This window comes from Caloenas nicobarica, chromosome 6 (genome assembly GCF_036013445.1).
Source record: "Caloenas nicobarica isolate bCalNic1 chromosome 6, bCalNic1.hap1, whole genome shotgun sequence".
Lineage (NCBI taxonomy): Eukaryota > Metazoa > Chordata > Aves > Columbiformes > Columbidae > Caloenas > Caloenas nicobarica.
The window spans coordinates 8,756,652-8,777,833 of NC_088250.1; the positions used below are offsets into that span (position 1 = coordinate 8,756,652).

At 40.0% G+C, this 21,182-nt stretch overlaps 1 protein-coding gene across 1 annotated transcript in view; it reads right to left on the minus strand.

Annotated features, from left to right (window-relative positions):
• UBE2F (ubiquitin conjugating enzyme E2 F (putative)) overlaps positions 1 to 21,182 on the minus strand; it is an 84,331-nt gene that overhangs the window by 33,986 nt on the left and 29,163 nt on the right. Inside the window, exons 6-7 of the mRNA XM_065637787.1 lie at positions 18,385 to 18,455; positions 12,080 to 12,137 (exon numbers count right to left, since the gene is read on the minus strand). Of these exons, the coding sequence (XP_065493859.1) occupies positions 12,080 to 12,137; positions 18,385 to 18,455 (129 nt within the window). The remainder of the gene's footprint in view (positions 1 to 12,079; positions 12,138 to 18,384; positions 18,456 to 21,182) is intronic.

The following is a 21,182-nucleotide window of genomic DNA, read 5'->3' on the forward strand; positions in this document are numbered from 1 at the left end:
GGTGTGGAGAAAATGGAGAGCAGGAATAGGCATGAAGGTCTCAGCCTCCCCTTCATTCTTCCGTGTTCAGGCAGGAGAGGGTGCCCAGCACAGAGTGCCTCTGTCATAGAATCATTTTGGTTGGAAGAGATTCTCAGGATCATCGAATCCAACCATCACCTAACCTACCTCTAGCACTAAACCCTGTCCCTAAGAAACTTGTCTAAACACCTTTTAAACACCTCCAGGGCTGGTCCCAGGCAGGAACAGCTCAGAGTCCCCCTTGTCCCAGCCACGCTCTGCCCCAGCAGATGCTCTGAGCCCCGCAGGCCAGGAGCCCCTTCCACTGCTGTCCTCAAAGGCTTCCTTGTCCTTCAGGGAGGCAGAGTGAATGTCTTGGGGGCATTAAGAATTTCTTGCGTCTGATTTTAACCCACTGTGTGTTTCTCACAACCTTTGATAATGGGACCTTACTAAAGCATGGTAATTTGCTTTCTTCCACTTGAATAAGCAGGAATAAATTAACTTTTTAAGGGTTGTCTTTCATCCACACCATGTGACAGCAGACTGTCACTGGAGAATGTGACATGGAATTACAATACTGAGCATCAGAAAACATCCTAAAGAGGTATGAGGAGCTCACACTAGCACACTGGGGTCTGTCCATTTCTAAATCCTGCCTGAATACCAAAACCGCATTCACAGGGTTGCAAACTATTCACAACTGTTCAACTACTTACCAGCATAGCTAAAGAGAAACAAATGAAAGAGCAACTCAGTCATATTGATTCTGAAATCCTGAAGAGCTCACCTTCTTTTTACGTTTAACAGCGCTAAAGCCCCTGATCTCCCAGAGCCTCCCCACCAGGACACGTGCAGTGTCTTCCCAAATAAAACAGTTTCTGCTCCCATTCAAGCAGCGATGAGCTGCACTGTACACAAGTAAATGCTGCAACTCAAACCAGAAATGTAAATTATATCAAGTTCTTTTCCGATATCATTCCCTAAACACGTCTTTTTGAAGTTTACCTAAACTGCTCATGAACTCTCATTTGCTGAACCCTGGTTTTAAGATTTTGGGGCCCTCGATTTATTATTTAATTCAGTCTGACTTTGCACAGAGTTCTATCAAAATAACTCCACAAAAAATCCCAGCAAAAACCTCTGTAAAGCTGTGAGTTTTCACAGTGCTGTACATTTTCAGAGCCATTCTAGATCTAAATGCATGAAAGGATTATTATTATTACTGAATAACTTATGTGTGAAATTCTTAATATAATTTCTGATCTGTTTCTACCTATTCAAGTTTTATGATTCGCTGGATTCATTTTATACTCTTGCATGGGTCCATAAAAATAATGCTAAATTACTACCAGAGGGAAACACTTCTTGTAATGAGTTTGAGGGCAGCCTGGATTTAAATCTGGGTTATTGGGGAAGGGAAGTGGGATGGAACAGATGAGCAAGAATGAAGCAAGTATTTCATATCTGAAAAACCTGACACTGTTGCACTGCAAAAATAATCACTTTGCATTATTGACTTGAGCAGAGCTGCTTGCTGCATGCAGATAAGCACCTGCCTGAACGCTCGCTACACATTTTCCTGCTGAACTAAAAGGATTCGCAAGCCACCAGAGAACAGATCCTGTCAGATTTAACAGTTCAAAAAACTTCAGGTTTATTTTAACGCAACAAAGCATCGTCCTTGGCTATAAACATTTACTGAACTTCTGGCTTAAATACTCTGAAAGTAGAAAGTTAACTCTATATACAAGAATTTTTAAAGGTTATCTTCACATGTAGAAGCGGGGCAGATATTGCCTTAAGATGTTAGCAATGCACACCTTTATGCTGCTCCACTTCAGCGTAAGAATCTACTTGCAAAAGGAGAATCAGACATAGGAATCTGCATGTTCACATAGTGTATACCTGACAAGGCTGTTCCCTTTATAATGCTTCTTTTTGTCTACTTTCTTCTACCAACATAACACCAAAGACAGAGGGTACAAGTACCCCCACCACTGAGGGGTAATCTCAGAGCAAAACCAAGGGGCCTCTTGCACTTTTTGTAATGACACAGCACGGTCTGCTCGGGATGGACCCTGCAGAAAAGGCTGCAGAATTCCCCACGTCGCTTTATCTGGTTTCTGCTCCAGCTGTGCCCAGGCAGCCCTCTCTCTGTCCCCCTGCTCCCCTGGAGACTTTGCATCAGCACAGATGTCACCCATGAGTTCAGACACTTTAATGAGCCCACTAAGGGTCTCAGGTGTCCCCCCTACTATGTTAGTCCAGAGGATTCAAGTATGATACTCAGACTACAGAGCCAGGGTTCCCAAGCAGAGCAGCACCTGGTTAAATCCACAGTGGGTAAGTGGAAGAGGGGATAACAAAGGAAACACACTCTGCTCCATGGCACTGTCACCATTTCTAGCTCAAGGATGGGGAAGTCAACACCAGCAAGTCAGAAGACCAACAGACTGTCATAAATAACCCTTTGTAATCACCTCTTTTCATTCTTGAGTATTTTTGTTTTGCATTGGAGTGAAAAGTTACGCTAAACCCCTGCCCACAGATTTATTTATGGCATGCCAAATGAGGAAAAAAAAAAAGTCTGCCACTGCCGCAATGTTTAAAGTTCAAGAACGTTGAATCAAAATACTAAATACAGCTTTTGAAATAGCCTCTCCTGAGGCTGGAAAGTCTCAAAGCGTTGCATTTGTAGGAGGTCCTAATTCACTTAATCACCACATCTTCCCAAGTGGCAGTTCTCACAACCACTTCACAAAAGCAACGCCACTGAAACCACATAACAGCAGGCATTTAGCTAAGCTTGCCAACATGTGGAAATACAACCACACAGCACTTCTTTGGAAAAGAGAGTAAACATAAAAATTGTAAATTAAGGATTTTCTTTAATAGGCAAAGAGTATTTAGTACATTAATTTAGCAGAGAACGAGCCAGACAAAAGCAGCTAATGAACTTCCAATCAAAGAAACTTCTTTAGAGATCCAAAGAGTGTTTCTGATCTAATAGACTGATTAAATTAAAGCTCGTTACTAAACATTTTTTTTTCTACATACAAACAATTTAACCCATTCAGATCAATGAAAGGAACAGCAGTCACTTATACAAGCACGTCTGAAGCTTTGCCCCTCCCCCAAATGGAAGCAATAACTCCAATAAAACAAGTACCAAACTTTGTGCACGACAGTTTGGAAAAGGGCTTGAAATTACCAAAAAACTCAGCGTGCTGTGCTGTCTGCCTACGCATCAGCTCAGGATGGTTTTCCACTTCCATTTGCCTTCTTCTGTCGTCTCTTACGAACAAGCCCAGCTTCTTTCTCTCTCCATTGCAGCCTAGAAAACCAAGCACCCTTCATCCCAGCCAGCCCCACCTTCTCTTTCTGCCTCCTTGACACACCTTCACAAACACCTCAGATTTCTCCCCATGGACTGACAACCTGTGTGCAACCACTACAATTTAATTGACTGCACAAAACTTATCATTGGTCCAAGGGGTTAAAAAAAAAGAGTATGTTTTCATGCCAGAGATGGTAGGCATGTTTTAGCTTATGAAAAACCTGCTGCCCTCCTAAGCAGTCTTCTCCCAAATAAAATGTTCTCTTTTACATTTCCTCTCCCTGTCCTGCTCCTCTCTAATCTTGCATATAACACTGCTACAGCATCTTACAGAATTCCTGTGGCAGGTAAAACACCATTTCCACTTGGAACAAGGCGATGAAGAGAACGTCAGCTTTCTTTAATCAGCCGCAAAGGCCATCTCAATTCTCCTGTGTCTGCAATCCCAGCTCATGCTTCCCACCCAAACACAACAACACTCGCTTACAAAGAGGGCTTTGGGTAATTTAAATGGCATGAACTGCTCCAGTTAGCAAACACAAAAAAAAGGAGGAAGGCTGGAAAACGATTTCTTCTGTGCTCAAATATCCTAGAGGGGAAAAAAACCCAGGAACAATTCTAGTCTGTTCCTCTCCCAGACCAAGACAGGAGTGAATTGCCAAGTATGCAGGAGCACTCATCTCAAATCCCTTACTGTTGTTACTGACTCCTTGACATCTGTCCCCAAAGTTACTTCAGAGCAAGCAGATTATCTTTTATAAATTGTTCCCAGGGGAATTCTGTGGTAGTTTCTTAAGAAACTACACTACAGTGATTATGAACACTAAAGCAATCGCCCTCCAGAGACCAGTCTACTCAACTTATTAAAGCTGACGCAAATTGCATATTCAGAAATCAACAGTCAGGGGGAAACAAGCACGGTTTAATTAGACATACTGCACTGTTTTACTGAATCACTCTTTAAAAATGTGCTAGTAGTAACAGGTACTCTATTTAAATAAAGATTTAGCTTTGCCAGAAACCAGTAAAGAGAGAAAAAAAAATTTTTTTTCAAATCTTTTATGAAGCAAAGGTTCATACAAGACATTGATTTGTGTAAGTATTTTCACCGGTCTGGGCCTGTACAGAGGGAAAGAAAAAAAAAAAATCACTCCTTAGAAAACTGATAAAGCAAATTTATAAAAGCAAAATATAACACAATGTACCCCTACAGAAAAACTTCCTGAAGCTTACTTTAAGAAAAATAATGTCAGATCTACATAGAAGATTGTATTCAGTAGCTTATAACTTCTCTTTACCAAATACTGGGTCTGAAGTTTTTTTGTCTGCTGCGTATTCAGTTTTCAGAGGCGAAGAAGAAAGAGAAAGAAATGAAAGCAGTAACAATGGACATTTTAAGCACTTTAGAGAGCAAAGGTACTGAAGAAACATAAATCTTTTGCACCGCACTTTTCTTTGGGTGACTTCCTTTACAGAGAGAGACCTGAACCACTGAAAGGTACCTTGTGGTAAAGCTGTGCCTTTTGCAACAGCTACAAATACCCATCTAAACTGTGATCAACAAGGACATCCAGAAAGCCCTTTGATTGTAACAATTAAGTCTCCCTTGCTTGGTTTTTGCCGAACGCACGCAGGCTGTCCCCAGTGCCGATCAGAGCCACCATGGATGGCCCAGCCCTCATAGGAACCACCAGGGGCTTGCGCAGAGAGCTGGGCACCGGTGAGCAGGTCAGTGCTTGGTTGAGAGCAGCAGTGCCACCTTGAAACAGAATCCCCACCTGTCCCCACTGCTCCTGGGGTCAGAGCAGTCCTGGTGTACGTGAAATAAACTTCTGGAGAAAGTCAGGCCAGATGTCCTGCTGCAGATGCACATCATGTGGGCTCTAGCGCCAAGCATGGACGTAAAGAGCAGGACCAACAAAGTGGATACCACCCTCCAAGCCAACCCAAAAAGATGGCTCGGAACTACTGGGAGCTCCTACAACAGCCCAAAGTTCTTCCTACATTGCGGAAAGAGACGGTGCACGTGCTTTCATATTTGCTGACAACCGACAGCCCTCAAATGGTTGTGACTTTTTTGTCTTTCCTCATCTACCCCTTTACTGATTTAAAACCTCTCTCTTCTATACCTGCCTCTACCTTCTGCTGCAACTCCCTAAATTAACGTTACTTCTGTATTTATGCTCTCATGTTTCACTGCTTCCCTAGAGCTGTCTTGTGCAATGCTGACATCCCCTTCAGTATCCCAGAAAATACAAGGAGGTGTGCAGCTCAGGCCCTGAGGAAGGGTCACTGCAAACACATGTTGCAAGAGGGTCCAAAGCTTCTTGAGCACCAGGATCCAAGGGCAGGATCAGGCAGTGATTGATCTCGTAACTGCTAACAAGGATCAGGAGAACCAGAGGACATCATCACAGCAGATAAAAGAGGAAGCCCCTGCTCTCAGACCTCAGGACAACTGCGGGCTGGGAAGGGTTTGACATAAACCACCTCATTACAGAGGATCTGAAGCAGATCTTTAGTTGAGAGCACATGATAAAGCTTCTTGCTCATTAGTTATCCACACTCTGGGATCGTTACAGAAGAGAAACTGGAGGATACTGTAAACTACTCCTCCTATCCTGCAGAAAACCCCTTCAAGGACACATGCTGGGGCACCCTGTCAGCCTGCTCCTCATCCCAGCTAGCATCAGCAACCCCCTTGCACTTCTCCCACTTCTGACTTCTGTTTTTCTGTAAGCATCTATAGGGTGGCCAGGGAGTAAAGCTTTCAGTAGAATTAAGTTAGAAAGATTATATATAAATATATATATATATATCTCTGTGTGTGTATATTTGACAGAGAGAAAGAATGGTCTTGCTCTCTTCAGCAGCAGCACCATGGGTTCTGCTCCTGTGGTGCTGGCAAGAACAGAATAAAGCTTCAAAGGATTCTGTGTTATTTGCAACATAAAGCAGTTTGCAGCAGATCAGTGCCCATATCTTCAGGGACACGCAATGGCCAACAGCCTTGCTTTCCTCTCCTTCGTAGATTCCTTTGATCAAGACTCACAGTGCTCGCCTCACATGCTTTCAGCAAATAAAGAATAAGTCTTCGGAGAATAAAGGGTGAGAGATAACACTTATGTGGGTAACAGTGCAGGAGGCACAAACACAGTGCCTGAAACAACCTCCACCTGGCTCAATTCCTGTATGACATCAGCAAAGACAGGTGAAGGCACACTGCCTGAAAAAACAGGTATTCTTCTGCCTAACATAGTATTTGAAAACTACATGCAGTATTTGGAGCCCATATGCAGTGAAGGACTGTAAGCACACATGGGACAATTTGTTTCTCCCCAGTTTCCAGGGGCTCTATACTGGTGTACACCAGGAGGAGGCAGACACCTTGCCAGAGTTCACCTCCCCTTTGAGATCACACAATTCTCAGGTGCTCAGTTTTGTAACCTTGGTGATCACAAGCAAGAAGAGCCCAGGAGACAAACGTAAAATTCATGAAAGATGAAGAATCTCCTTGCCGAGCTATGCTTGACTTCCCAGTAATTTCTCTTCCTGCACAATTTGTGCTCTTCGCCACTGCCATGAAGCCTTCTTTTGATGACTTTCTCTTCCTCACTTTACCAGGGTGGAGGACAAACATACTCCATCCAGGAAGGCAGCTTTTACAAGCACATGCTTTGACAAAGACACATTCCAAAAAGGATTTGAATAAACCAATAGCAGAACAACGTTATCATAATGCTGGCTGAAAAAAAAAATACTATCAGCAGCAAGAATTAATAAGAACAACACAGAACACACAGTTTTACTTTCTTCCGCTCAACCTGAAGACAGTGACAGTTATTGTCTGTTTAAAATGCTCCTCTACGCTGATTACATATAATTTTGACAGCAGCCCACCTGTTTTCATTAAGACGATGAATGAAATTTTTGTGCTTATATTGATGCTTTTTTAAAACCACTCGGGTTTATGCTTAAACGTCAAGGCAAAGGTAACTGGAAAAATTAAGTCAAGACCCTGTGATTTTCTTCTCCAAGCGATTACAGTTTGACATTTCCATGATTTCAAATAAAGTAATTTTACTGTTTGAAGACAATAGCAGAACCAAGGCAACAAATAAGGCTTATTTTCCCATTTAGTCTTAAACGCTAATTAAATAAGCAAGCCTCTTATGAATAAACTCCAAATAGCAATAGTTTATTTTAAACAAGTCTGAATTCCTTTTACATTAGATTAGCTAATAAAATAGTTATTTCTTAACATAGTATCTGAAGTTACGGAAAGAAATTCCTGAAAAAAATATTGTTTTCTTATAGGTGGATATAAAAAGCTGTCTGCATATCTATAGCTTAAGACTATCTTGATGTTTTCCATTCCCACTCCTGTCTCTCCAGACAGCAGTAACATGAAAATGACAAAAGACAGTTCTTCAAAATATCTCACAAAATATTTTTTCTGAACATTCACCATGCTTTTAAAAGTAATGGTCTTAACATTACTATGCTCAGCCCTCCAGAGTCAGAGTTGCACAAGTGTGCTTTGATTATTTTTATGGTTCATAAATCAGCCACTGACAAATTTCCAGTTGTAGTTTGTTAGAGATAATTGCAGAAGGAACAGCTTGACTTTTAGAACCAATTAGGCAATCACAATACACAGATCCACTTCTTCCTTTATTTTTTAAAATCAATCACCCGAGATAATTTTATAGCGAAGTGAAAACAAGCATTTGAGAGAAAGCTGATGAGCACTAGGGAGGCCTATATTAACTAGGCAGATGATAGTCATGGCGAATAAGGTACAGGGAAGTGCATGTTGAGGACTAAAACAGGAGCTACTGAAGCATTTTTGAGTTTGAAATTGGAAGTACTGAGGAGGAAGAAACAGGGTATTGGAGCAGCAGCAACAGTGTTATTTCATACTAGGTATTTAAAAGCTGGTATCTTCAGTGACACAAAAATCTGAGAAGAGAATGGAATTCAAACCACCTATTTGCTTCCCACCTGAAAAATACAGTTTTGATCATCAGACCTAAAAGCAGGAGAAAAGCGAGCTCGGTCAGTCTGAGCAGAGGTACAAAGTAACTTCAGCAGTTCTTCACTTTATGAATACTCTGTTTTAGAGGGGGAAGAAGTATGCAATAAAATGATGCAGAACATAACAGAATGGAGACAGAAAGGTAAATAAGCTCCTGTTGCTAACTCACAGCTAGCTATAAAGAAGTGAAAGATTATACAAAGATCAGTTTAAAAGCTTTGCATCAGGCTTTTATACAAGTCATAAACAAACTGCTACCAGAAATTATCTAAGAATTTAGGATTCAGGAGTGTTTCTATGGATTAAAAAACATTTACAATCACATCAACAGTTATTAAAAAAGTATATATAGATTGTTTTAAAACATTAGCCTACCAATGATCTATTTCAGGGTTAAAGCCCAACTTTCTTCATAACCTGATTTTAAAAGTATCCACTACAGGAATTCAGAAATAGCACATTCTGTAGTGCCTTCGCTGGTACACAGGCTGCTGTGCACAGTGGTCCATGGAAACGCATTCAGTAGCAGGAAGAAGTAAAGTGGAAAAAAGATAATGCTCAACACTTAGTAACTTAAAGAGAATCCAATCATGGATGAGATGACATTGAGTGCGACAAAATGCTAGAAAATAGCTTTTTTTTTCCCCCCTTAAGAATTTTCTACACTGTTAAAACACATTTTATCAGATAGCTTTTGAAGAGTATTTAGGAGATTTCATTTTTTATTTCAGAAAGTTAAAAGACATAATTTAAATACCTCTTCAAGTTTCTACCCATTTTAAAGAAAGGGCTAAAAAGATAACAGCAGTTTGTTTTGAAGGATTTTTCATGTAAGAGCTCTGCTGCCACCACAAGGACACAGAAGACGAGACAATCTAAAACTTTAGCCTTCTAAAATGTTGAGCACTAGCTGGTTTGTGCATGTGGCTTTTGAGGCTTTATCTATTTGAATGGTTTTACTAGTGCACTCAGAATGGGTGCAATAGTAACGCCTGCCAATTTTTGTCACAGAAATACAGTACATCCCCATTCTCAAACATTTTGGCAGTGTTTTAGAGTGCTTTATCAGACAAATTTGGGTACTGCTCCTCCAGAAAACCAGGCTGCCTTCATGCTATTGATGAGTGGATACTATCCATAGCAGATACTATCCATAGCACTACTGTGCAAATTCACATAATATCCCACTTGTGGAGATGAGCAGGTTCTCCAAACCACAGTGTGCAAGTGTTTGGAAACAATGGACTCAGGAAGGCTGAATTGGTGGGTGCAGGTGGCATTTTAAGAGATAAAGGTAATCTGGGTCACATCTCATGGCTCTCGTTTGCCACCCATCACTCACTGTTTCATGTAATTCTGTACTCTACAGTTAACACGTACCTACCACAACTGGTAATGCACACCTACAAATAACTGGACTACCTCTAAACACGAGGAGAAACTTCTTCCCTTTGAGGGTGCCAGAGCACTGGAACAGGCTGCCCAGAGAGGTTGTGGAGTCTCCTTCTCCAGAGACATTCAAACCTGCCTGGACACATTCCTGTGTGATCTGCTCTGGTGAACCTGCTTTAGCAGGTGGGTTGGACTAGATGATCTCCAGAGGTCCCTTCCAACCCCAACCATTCTGTGACTCTGTGTGGCCACACTGTCAATAAACCAGCACGATTCCATATTTTCCATCTCAGAAGCATGTGTAGCCTGGAATCTAAGCACTTGGACACTAATCAATTTTCAAAGCACATAGAAAGGCATGCATGAAGCTCCACAGGTGACAGTCAGCTGAAGAGCTGCGATAGCACCTGATAGTGGCCATCAGGAACCCGAGCTCTGACTGAGATCCATCTTTCCAATATTTATTAGTCCTTTCAAAGAGCACACTTGGAATGAACAAACAATACCTTCCACAAAGAACGGACTGACGGCAGATGCTTGTTACCATCTACTTTCAATCTGTATCCCAAGCAAAAACATTGTTTGGGGAATAGTGCTTGCAGCTTACTGACATCCCTGATGGCTATTTCTGCTCCCCTTTTTTTAAGCTCCTTTTGTGCCAGAAGCACAGTGTAATAACAGCGTTTCTACAAAGGAAGAACTTGCAAGTCAGGATCCACATGTGGTGCTTATTTTTTAGTGATGAAATTCAAATCACATTAAGTGACAATGTGACAAGAGAACACTTACTGAAACTGCACATTTATTTAAAATTGAGACCCTGAAGACAAAAAAGAATGAAAACTCTGCAATTTGGGGTGGGTTTTTTTGAAAGCTATAAAATGTGAGTTTGCAGTTGTGGTGCTTCAAAGCCCATGGGTAATAAATTAAATCCAGGGGGGATTAACAAAATCCAAGCTAAGATACTATGTCATTTCCTGTCACTGAATCTTTCATTTCAACACCCATGACGTTAGTGGGGTTTTTTTTGGGTTTTGTTTGGTTTTGGTTGTTTTGGTGTTCTGGTAGGTTTTGTTGCTGGGTTTTGGTTTTGTTTTGTTTGGGTTTTGTTTGCTCTGCTTTGGTTTTGTTTGTTTGGGTTGTGGAGGGTTTTTTCCTCCCCTCTTTAACTTATTGAAGGTAAAAATGCCCTAAAATACTTCATAACATGCAGTAATTTGAATCTTCTGGTCACTGAGATTCCAAGGTGTTTAATCTATGAAATTAACCATGTGCAATTAGCAAACTGATGCAAGAATAAAATGGAAAAGAAGATTAATACACATCTTCCATCATCACCAAGACAGGAAGTTAAGTACACATAATGTCAACAGCTATTGCCACCCATAGTCTTCACATACGGCAGTATTTTAATCTCTATAAGAAAGATACCATGAACAAAGCTGGAGAGCAGATGAAAATGTATGTACATTCTTGTCCAGTTGCAATAGTCTAATATTGTTGTACTAATTTATTAACATATGAAGCTTAAAACTTCTAGTCCAAAAACTTTCTCTGGGAATGAAATACAGGGACAGGAACAGAACCAGTTAACTTAATTATGCAGTTAGTGTCTTGATTTAATCTAATATGAAAATACAAACACAAGGACAAAACGAAATCATACTAGCCAATGAAAAAAAATAGGGAAAGGATGTTTACGAAAACCCACAAAACACACACACTGATTCTACTTCACTTCCCAGAACGTCAGATGCTCAGAGATTTTACGATGAAGAAAGTCAAATATCTCATTCATAGTGCCAAAAAGGAAACCAAATATTAGATAAAAGTAATCTTCAATTTGCCTTCTGAAAAGAAACAAACACCCGACATGTGTACCTTTCATCTACCTAACATAGCTAACCTTTAAGAGCTGATTCCGGCAAAGTTCCCGGTAAAAGCAAAAGGGAGATTATTGCTCAGTGCTCTGCAAGACTTTTCCAGCAGCAAGGTCATTTGTTGCCCAGGTAAGAAAAAAAAAAAAGATCAAACTTCCTAGCATGGTTTCTCAGAGTCATCTGTAGTCATATCATTCTACAAAACTTTTTATCAAAGCAGTACTTGTGCAGCTATGCTAAAACTAGCAAACATTTCTAGAAGCAGTTAGCACTGTACTTATTGTTTCAGTATTGCCACCAACACTTGTTGAAAGACAAAAAATATAGTTGTTTCTGGAGCAAACCACCTTATCAGTCTCCTTCCATGTCCATGAAAGTATTTTAAAAGATACATCTAGTTCAATGTATGTATCTAAAAGGTAACAGTACCTTTAATGTTCTAGTTGGAGCCCAGCCAGTGCCATCAATTGAATGTTCTCTCAATAAACTGGAAAAAAGACACACATATCATACAGTGCAACTTCTCGTTAAACAACCTTTGTCAGAAATCTTCTCAGAAAACATTAAGAATTTACAAAATAATTGTATCGTAAGGATTACCTCTTGCACTATGTCTAGGTACTGGGGTTTTAAAGCACAAGAATTGCTATGTCTTCCTAGAATTACATTCTACATAGTGTCATTACATATCCCCTGATCCAAGCTCAACCTTTGTCAAAAAACCCTAATTATTTTAATCAAGCAAAAGAATTGTGACAGAAATCCTTGTGACACAGTCTCAACTTTGAACCTTTAGTTTCCCCGGAGCACACAGACACATGTGCTCTAGTTTAGAACACGTTTATCTTTGGTGAAGAGACGTGCTTGCAGAATGTCTCATCTCTCACCAAATCTGGTACATTTCAATCCAATAAAAGGGTATGTTTGGTGGGATATCTAATTAGAAAGAGAGTGTTATCACTCTCTCTTCTGTGAGAGGACTTCAGCTTCTTAAAAGCAGGGATAGGAAAGTGAAATAGTTTCGGTCTGCCTGCTCAGGAAGGTTCTGCAAGAGCCGTAACAGGAGCAGATGCATCTCGAGCCCCCGGGGACAGAGGCCAGGAAAGTCTACCGGCAGCATCCCACAGTCCTATTCCAGCAGGTGAGCTGTGTTGCAAACGTAACGTTTTAAGGCTTTACAAACTCAGCATCATACATCCCCATCCAGAAATCACAATGAGGACTGCTCTAGGCAAGAGAGATTGCTTCCAAGAGGAAAAAGTTCCTTATAGATTGTAATACGTGCACCTGAATTTTAATACGAATATATAGAATATTAACATAATTACGATACAGACTTTCTTATATACGCATATACTGTACAGGAATTTTACATGACCTGTAAGTTGAAATCATTGAGGTGTATTCAGTTGGTTAGACATTATTGGACCTTTCAGGTCAAAACATGAGCAGTTATGAGAAATAAAAATAATGGGGACCAGAGCGTAACTGAGAAATGAGCTGAAGTCTTGCTCACATTTGTGAAAACAAAAGTAATAATCTGACTGTGAAAGAAAGAGTCTGGAAAACTCCTTGAAGCATCTTTTCACAATCACGTCTTCCTCTGTTAAGAAGCAATCAAACTGAAAACCTACACAGCCAAGTAGCAAAGCACAAAAATCCATGACGACCAGCAGCTTCTACTACTGAAATGATAGGGTTGCAGTGAAATAGTCTCAAACTATTAGGTTTCACCAATTTTCAGGATGACGTGTATTAAGTAATTTTTAAATTACAGTAGATGACTGGACTATATAGGCTATCCATACAGTTCCTTATTGAAGATGCTGATTTTTTATTTCAAGGAAATATACTATGACTAACATTGATCCTGTTCTCTGTAGATAGACTAGGAACAGGATGATCGTACTGGACAAGACCGTTCCATCTCAACTGTGCTGCTAATCTCACTCCTGTGCCTTAAAGATAAAACATGCCATTACCACTAGTGCAGCTCAAAACTAATTTCAGAAGCATTAAAACCAGCATTTTGTGGTTGTGATTTTTGTTCATATTACAGAAGTAAAAGCAAAAATTATGCTGAACATTAAAGAGCCAGGATTTTCAGGTTTTGAGCAAATAACTGACTTTTTAGCTTGCTTTATGTCTGTTCTTCACAAAATTTTGCTACAGTACTCCCCTTTGCCTCTTCATATAGCTCACTGTGAACTTAAGAGCAATAAATAAGTCAACACACAAAAAAGCATAAAAATATCCACAGATACAGCTCAAAGTGCTTGAGTGTATCAGCTAAGTCTCATTAACACTCTTTCCAGCCTGCTAAAACCTCAGAGCTCTGTCAGCACATTGCCAGCTGGGGACATCAGCAGCCAGGACTTGAGAGCAGACACTCACACCTCTCACAGAGCTCTGGCACAAAAACCTATGAAGATAGATAAGTGTACCTTTGCCTAGTATTTCTCATGTGCTGATATAATTCATTTTTAGAGCAGCATCCTCTTTCTTCCTATAGATTAGGAAAGATCATTAATAAATCAAAACCTTTTCCCAGTGCAGGGTGTTTAGAGAAACCACATCTGATGCTCTCCACAGGGATGACCTGGATAGAGCTGCCAGTTTGGAGGTCTGAATAGTGATCTGCTCTCCGAGCACCATACACACAGCAGAATGAACAGTTACATGAGTAGAAATACACAAAACACATCACGAGCTGTTTTAGTGGATGAACAAGCATCTGCATCAAGCTTCTGTTCAAGGACCTGTTTTCCATGGGTCCTGCTGCCATAGACAAGCTGGGCTACTAGGAAGTTCTCAAATGGCACAACCAGCAGAGTTTTCCTCACCCACTCCATGCTTCAAGAGGCTGCCTTTGACGAGCTGCCAGATACACCACAAAAGCCACCCCTTCTACCAGGGTTTCAAGACACCTGATGGGCAGGAAAACATCTGTACTCAAAGTGACTATTCTAAATTGCCAGGACTTCGCCAGCTCATATAGGGGTGCCAGAAAACTCTAATATAATTTAGATTGAACAAACATTCAGAAGCTTCCCTTGTGATGCTCCAGAATGAACTTGCAAAAGTAAAGAGAGGGGTAAACCAACTGCACAATTTCTGCAGCCTTGGGGAAGAAGCAGCGGGGATGACAAAAGGGACAATGCTGTGGCACAAGGAGGAGTTTGTCAGGTGGGGAACCTCACCAGGAACAGGGAAGGACACTACAACACTATTTTCCATTTGCTTTGCCTTCAGCTGTAGTAGGGTCTGAGAAAAGCCAAGCGTGTGCTCAGTCATGGGGGGACTGGAACTGATAACAGCACCTTAACATCTGGTGTTTGTATCTAAGGAAACCTCCCAGAACATGATTTCAAATCCTTATCAGTTGTGGGGTTGTCGTGTGCAGGGATAGGAGTTGGACTCAATGATCCTTGTGGGTCCCTTCCAACAGAGAACATTCGATGATTCTATGATTATACTCAAGTTTCTATGGGAAGACTGCAAAATCGCTATTTTTGAAGCTATAGTAACCAAAACAACCACTGATGTGACCGGGCAGCTGCTCAGCTTTCGTTTCCACAAATATGTTATCGCTCTGTAATTTCTGCATGGAGAAAAGCTTTGAGGATTTTTTTTTTCTTTTTAAATACACCACATTCTAAAGAGACCTTGCAAAAACATCTACTGAACTGGGAACTGCACGGCACTGGCAAGCTTAAAACTTTCTGAAACTCCATCTGACACGATTTACAGCTTAAGTGACTAAAAATTACTGTAATGGGGAGATCGGTCCTGGAGAAAACCTGCTTTATGTAAAGATCTTGGATAAACACATTTATCAATGTAAAATGTCAGTTCCAGCAGAACTTTTGCCTGCCTTTTGCCAACAGAAAGTATCATTCAAGGGAAGTTAAAGTTAAAAAGCTGTAAATCCACTTCAGAAACCCTCTGCTGGCAGGAACACATGAGAGGGGTTATTCTCTTGCTCACCTCTGCTGCCTGCCCCCCTGCTCGGCCCAGCACTGCCAGTGCAGCCATTCTAGAGGGCATGCTACAGACTGGACGAGGGGAACAATTGATGTAGAAAGGCTTTCTAAAGAGCTTTTTGTTTCCACACTGGCACAGCTGAGGATATTGGGAACAACACTGGGGAACAGAAACAAGCAATCAACTTAATCAGCTTTTATAACTGGAGAAATTGCAACACTGAGCTATACTAGATGATACAATTAATCAGTCTTCAAACACTTCTCCATTCAGCACCATTTAATATGGTATCACAAAGCAACCAAACCTTAACTACCACCACATACTGTCAAAAAGGGCACATCCAACAACACTGACCAGCTCACCACGTAGCAGAGCAGCAGTGAAATTACTTGAGTGATTAAACTACTCTAAAAGCTTATGCAGTCAAGGCAGAAAAACACCTCACACATGATCACATCCATAAGGGGAAAAAAACCCCTCAGTGACACGCATTACACATTGTCAAGAAAGCAGTCAACTGGCATATGCAGTAAACAAGAATATCCTTTCTAGGTATCTTGATGTTTTCGACCCACATGTGCAGTGGAGGCAACATCCCCAAGTATGGTCCAGACCTAATTAATATGGTCTATTGTTAATATGGTAAGGAGTAACTGCAATCCATAAAGCACAGAGAAACAACATTTTTCCTGCCCCAAATTATTACACCTGATCACAAGTTTAATTATTTGGTATGTTTTAATTCAGGGATGATTATCAAACCAATACACACCATAGTGTGAGGTATGTTTAATAAGAGACAGGAAAAATACCGATAGAAAGTTTTTTCTGCTTTTAAAAATAACTGGAGCTATTTTAATGTAAAGATTCTAGTGTAAGTTGGTTGCAGGTGCTATATTTAGAGTGCATTCTCCATTATAACAGGCATAAAGCATTCTAAGTTATTTTAGTTTTTCCATTTAAACGGTAAGACATTTCAAAGGTTTGATTATGTTAAAGTATCTGACAATCAAATAAAGCTGATGTTTCAGTGCAGATGCTGAAAAAATGACTTCACTTTATTAGAATTATGGTGTTCCAACACGACATTCATCCTTCATAATTAAAACCATTTAAAGACAAGAAACAGTGAAACATCCTCAAGGATGTGAGGCTTTATTTAACCTCAGAAGATGTTGCACTGTAGTCAGAGCTTAAACTTTTAGCTATCTTTTGGTGTTTAGTCTGTCTTCTTCCCCTGTTACAAACAGTTCATTTATTCATTCCTTTACTTGAACTATTTGACTCAAAGTACCTAAGCTTTCTCCACTGACTAAACCACAAGGTCTCTGGTGAATTTAAACAGTAAATACATGATCCTCAAACCAGTCTCCCTACCGTCAAGTGACAAGTTCAGCCATGTAAAATGCAAGAGTCCTAGAATGCACGGAGAAACCCCACAGGGCTAGCAAATTTGCTAAAAGTAACAATACATATTTGCCAAAACAACCTTCCTGTATCACCAGCATATAGCTCCAAGAAACTGTAGACAAACAGATTTGTAGGTGGCCTCAGAGGATTTAGTAGGTTTCTTCAGTGCTTTTAAACGCTACAGTCCCTGAGGGAGGTAAAGTCTATGGACATCAGTCCCTCCCCACCTGTAGTCCCCACTGCAGTCTAGCACTATCGAGCACCAGAAAGACAACCACAGCCTCCTCAGCCTGGTTTCCATCACCCTTCCGTGACATGAGCTGCGCAGAAGCGTGGAGCAGACCAGGCAACTATGGCCAAAGAACTGGTATCAGCTCTTTAGCTGTTATCAGCTGAAAGGCCTGCCCTCTCTACAAAGTCTGACAGATTGCCCTGTGAACACTTAATTTCCACCAGGACCTTGAACACACCACTAAAACGAGTTTTAAATCTAGAGGAAAAATTCAGCTTTTTTTCTTTAAGTGCTAATTTGCTACACATGGTTTGGGATTTTTAGAACAGCTTTCAATCTCACTTATATTCATTGCTTCTGCTTCATCTACTTTTTCTTTTATGTCCCATTAACTTGAAAAATGATAGTCATGCTCTCCACTTCAGTTTATGTTTGGTTTCTGGCCAATTTCACCATCAGGTACTCATGACGAGACGCTGAAATTACAAACTTTCAGAAACTCATTTTGAAGAGAAAACATTTAGTATCAAGTAAAACCACCCAGCAACATAAGCCTCTCACTTTGGTAAAGCTTTTGGGTTTCATATCTTGACTTACACTCTCCCAACTCCATTTTGTTATAACTGGCACATGTGTTTATAGTGGGTATTAAATGTTAAAATAAACAAATACTTACCATCAAAGTTCAAGAAACACCTTTTCCTTCCTTTTCGAAATATAAATGGTTTTCAAGCACTTAACACATTCAGGCTTTAAACAAGTAAAGCCTTAAGCCCTCTCAGGGCCTGAGGACTATTCACTTATAGAGGGAGAAAACAAAAACAACTAAGTTTTGTTTAGGTTGGAGTTTACATTTTTTACCCCAAGCAGAACAAAACATTAAGTCTGAACCTGAAAAGCCAGGCTCTACATGGTCTCTAACAAACAGAAAGTACAATACTTTTAAATAGATTTCTAATTTCCTAAGGGTCACATGCCACTGATTTGCACAATCTGTTGAAAAATACTGGCATGAAAATTACATGCAATGTTTTAATAGCACACAGATAAAACTTCAAGGTTAGAAAAAAAAAATAGGGGGGGGGAAGCAGAATGCTGCTGCTACCTTAGGCAGATTTCTCCTGTCTCTGTAATGTTCGGATGCCAGATTCTTGTCGAGCATTTTACTTTTGGAGGCTGCCAGAAAAGAAAACAAATTATGATGTTATCCATTATCCTGTAAAATAAAACTGTATCACAAGTCATTGAAATGAAAAAGTCAAATATATTTGATATTCACAACCTAGGTTTGTATGTTAAAGACACCGATAACATAACCTACAGGAGCTACACCAGCTTTCTCTACTCTTTTAGCTGCTATCAACTCTTTATGAAAGCTGGGCTGATATTAGGCTTTTTCTTAGAAAAACACAACTTTAAAGAAAGCCAAGAAATTTTACTCTCTTCTCCTGTATCCTTCAGGGCAAAGAAAACATTCCAAGCCATTCAGTTCCTTAGCACTTAACCAGCAGGACAACGTTTAAACCACAAAACTACTAAGTGTTTCCCCCCAAGGCTTATCCAAGTCAGAGGTTTGTTAAAAACCTGCAGAAGATGCAATGATAATAACTACGTCAAAAGAACATATCACAAAAAACATCGAGAAGGTGTATCATATCTGAACTTAAAACTCTAACATAAAAAGCCACCCAACTTATTTTCAGGCAAGATCACTAGATTTTTGAATTCCATAGTGGGTTTTGAAATACAATTTCTTAAAATCCAGTCTCATTTGCTCTAGTTTTGTGAAGTAAATAAAGAGTGGGTCATAAAATTTCCAGTAGCTTAGCAACAGCACGTTGTTCCACTCATGCTCTCCAAATTACATTTTGCGGCTTTCAATCAAGCAGATGATTTCTCATAGTAAGTGTACTGGAATACATCAGCACAGAGCAGTACCTTTCATAACTTCAATTAAATCACATATCGTAGATGTGGAACTATTTTCCTTCACTGCTTCCCATGAAGTCCTCAATCAAGAGACAAAACAGCTATATTTGCACAGTGGCATGATGTGTTTTTTCTCTCATCGCTTTGTTCTCAACTTCCCAATTATCTTTTTAGTAGAATATTTTTTAACTAAGAAAATACGCACGGTACTGAGCTACCAATAACATATCTGCCCAGCACTAAAAGAAGAAACACCTATCACCACAACAAATCTGCAATTTATAGTGTAGACGTTGACTTTTCTCCACTCTTATTTCATGTTTGTCCAAGGGACACTCACTGCCCCAGTGCTGGATCATGGCATTATTGAAAATAAAGTGGCACGGAGAAAACAGTCTGAAACTTTTTACCTTCAAAACAAATGTTGTTCTTAGAAGTTTTCTAACAGCACAGCTTTTCATTAGTTACATCTTCACATTGTTTTGAAAGATTATGTCTAGTTGTCAAGAAAGGGAAGGCAGCAGTATTTATTGCATGTCAGCAGATCAAGATAAGAGTGACCTTCTACCATATGTACCTTCAAACAAGGAATGTATTGATGAGTAGAAAAAAAGTAAGCTTTAGACAAATTAAACATTTAAAAAAATAATCCCCATGTCCTCAGAGACAGCAAATTAACTGGTGTCTCATTTTTTTGTACCATGGAAACAAAGTAATTCCTTTATCCTTTCACAAGTGTTTTTCATTGCTAAAAATCAGAAAAACACACTCCTGACAGTAAGGCAAAGACCTTCTCTTTCTCTCTCCTTTTTCCATTGTTAGACAGGACAACTGCAGCACTACCATAACATTTCTCTTCAGACAAAACTTCTCCTTCAAGCTTGTCCCAAGTCATCTTTGAATCTTCCTGACACCAACAAATCCACATAAGATTTCCTCAGAAGATGCTTCACTTGAATACTTCCAACCATCTCCAAGTCATACGTGTGACACTTTGCACAACAAAGCTTACGAAATCCATTTATTCCATCACTCAAACGCTTCCTTCACCTCAGAGAGCGCAAGCTGCACAGGTATAATAGATCCAACCTCAACTGGTGGTTACAACATTGAATGGATTAGTTTTCTTCTCCATTTCTAAGCAGCAACTTATCTTTCAGGATCTCTCATTAGTTCTGATAATGGAAACTGTCTGACTTTCGCATCCATTCTCAGTCCACTTAACCCATCGGTGAATACATATAGACAGAACAAGAAAGCATTGCAAGCATTTGAGAACTACACATATACTGACTTCAGTTTTGGTGGATGTTTTCAGAACAAGCTTCAGATGAAGTTTGCCTCACTTCTTTAAAAATGCAGCTAATAAATCTCTCTCTCTCCTCCATTATTCTCACCAAATGAGAGGCTAAATATATAGTGCTAATCAAAAGAGGAACTTAATAGTTTCAGATCTCAATCAATGTGGTACTCCAACAGGACAGGTGTACTGATACATATATCTTTTATCTGTCCTGTAACTGTAGTTCTTCACAAGCTTTTCCCTAGAGAGGGGATAGGGTTCCTAGAATAAATTTGGCATCATTTTTAATCGAAATGTCTTCTCTAGATTCTATATAGTCCCAAAGCATTCTTGTAAACTGCCCTACAACTCCAACTCCATTTTTTTTTCTTTACAGTTTCTACAAAACATAATTTCCCAAAAAGAGACATTAACAAGAATACGGATTGCAGTTTGCCATTTCCACAACTAACGTATCGGCCAGAAAAAGAGCCAAGACTGGCAGCTCTGCTGTTAAATTTCCAGCTTTTGACCACTGCCCAAGGTACCTCATGTCATAAAAATATCATTAAACCAGAGAATCCCTAAGAATGTTTACTCTGACAACACTATATCAAAACCACAGGAGCTGCAAACAAGGCCTGGCTTGCAGTGGCAGACAGTTAAGTTGTATGTGAGCATTAAACCAGATC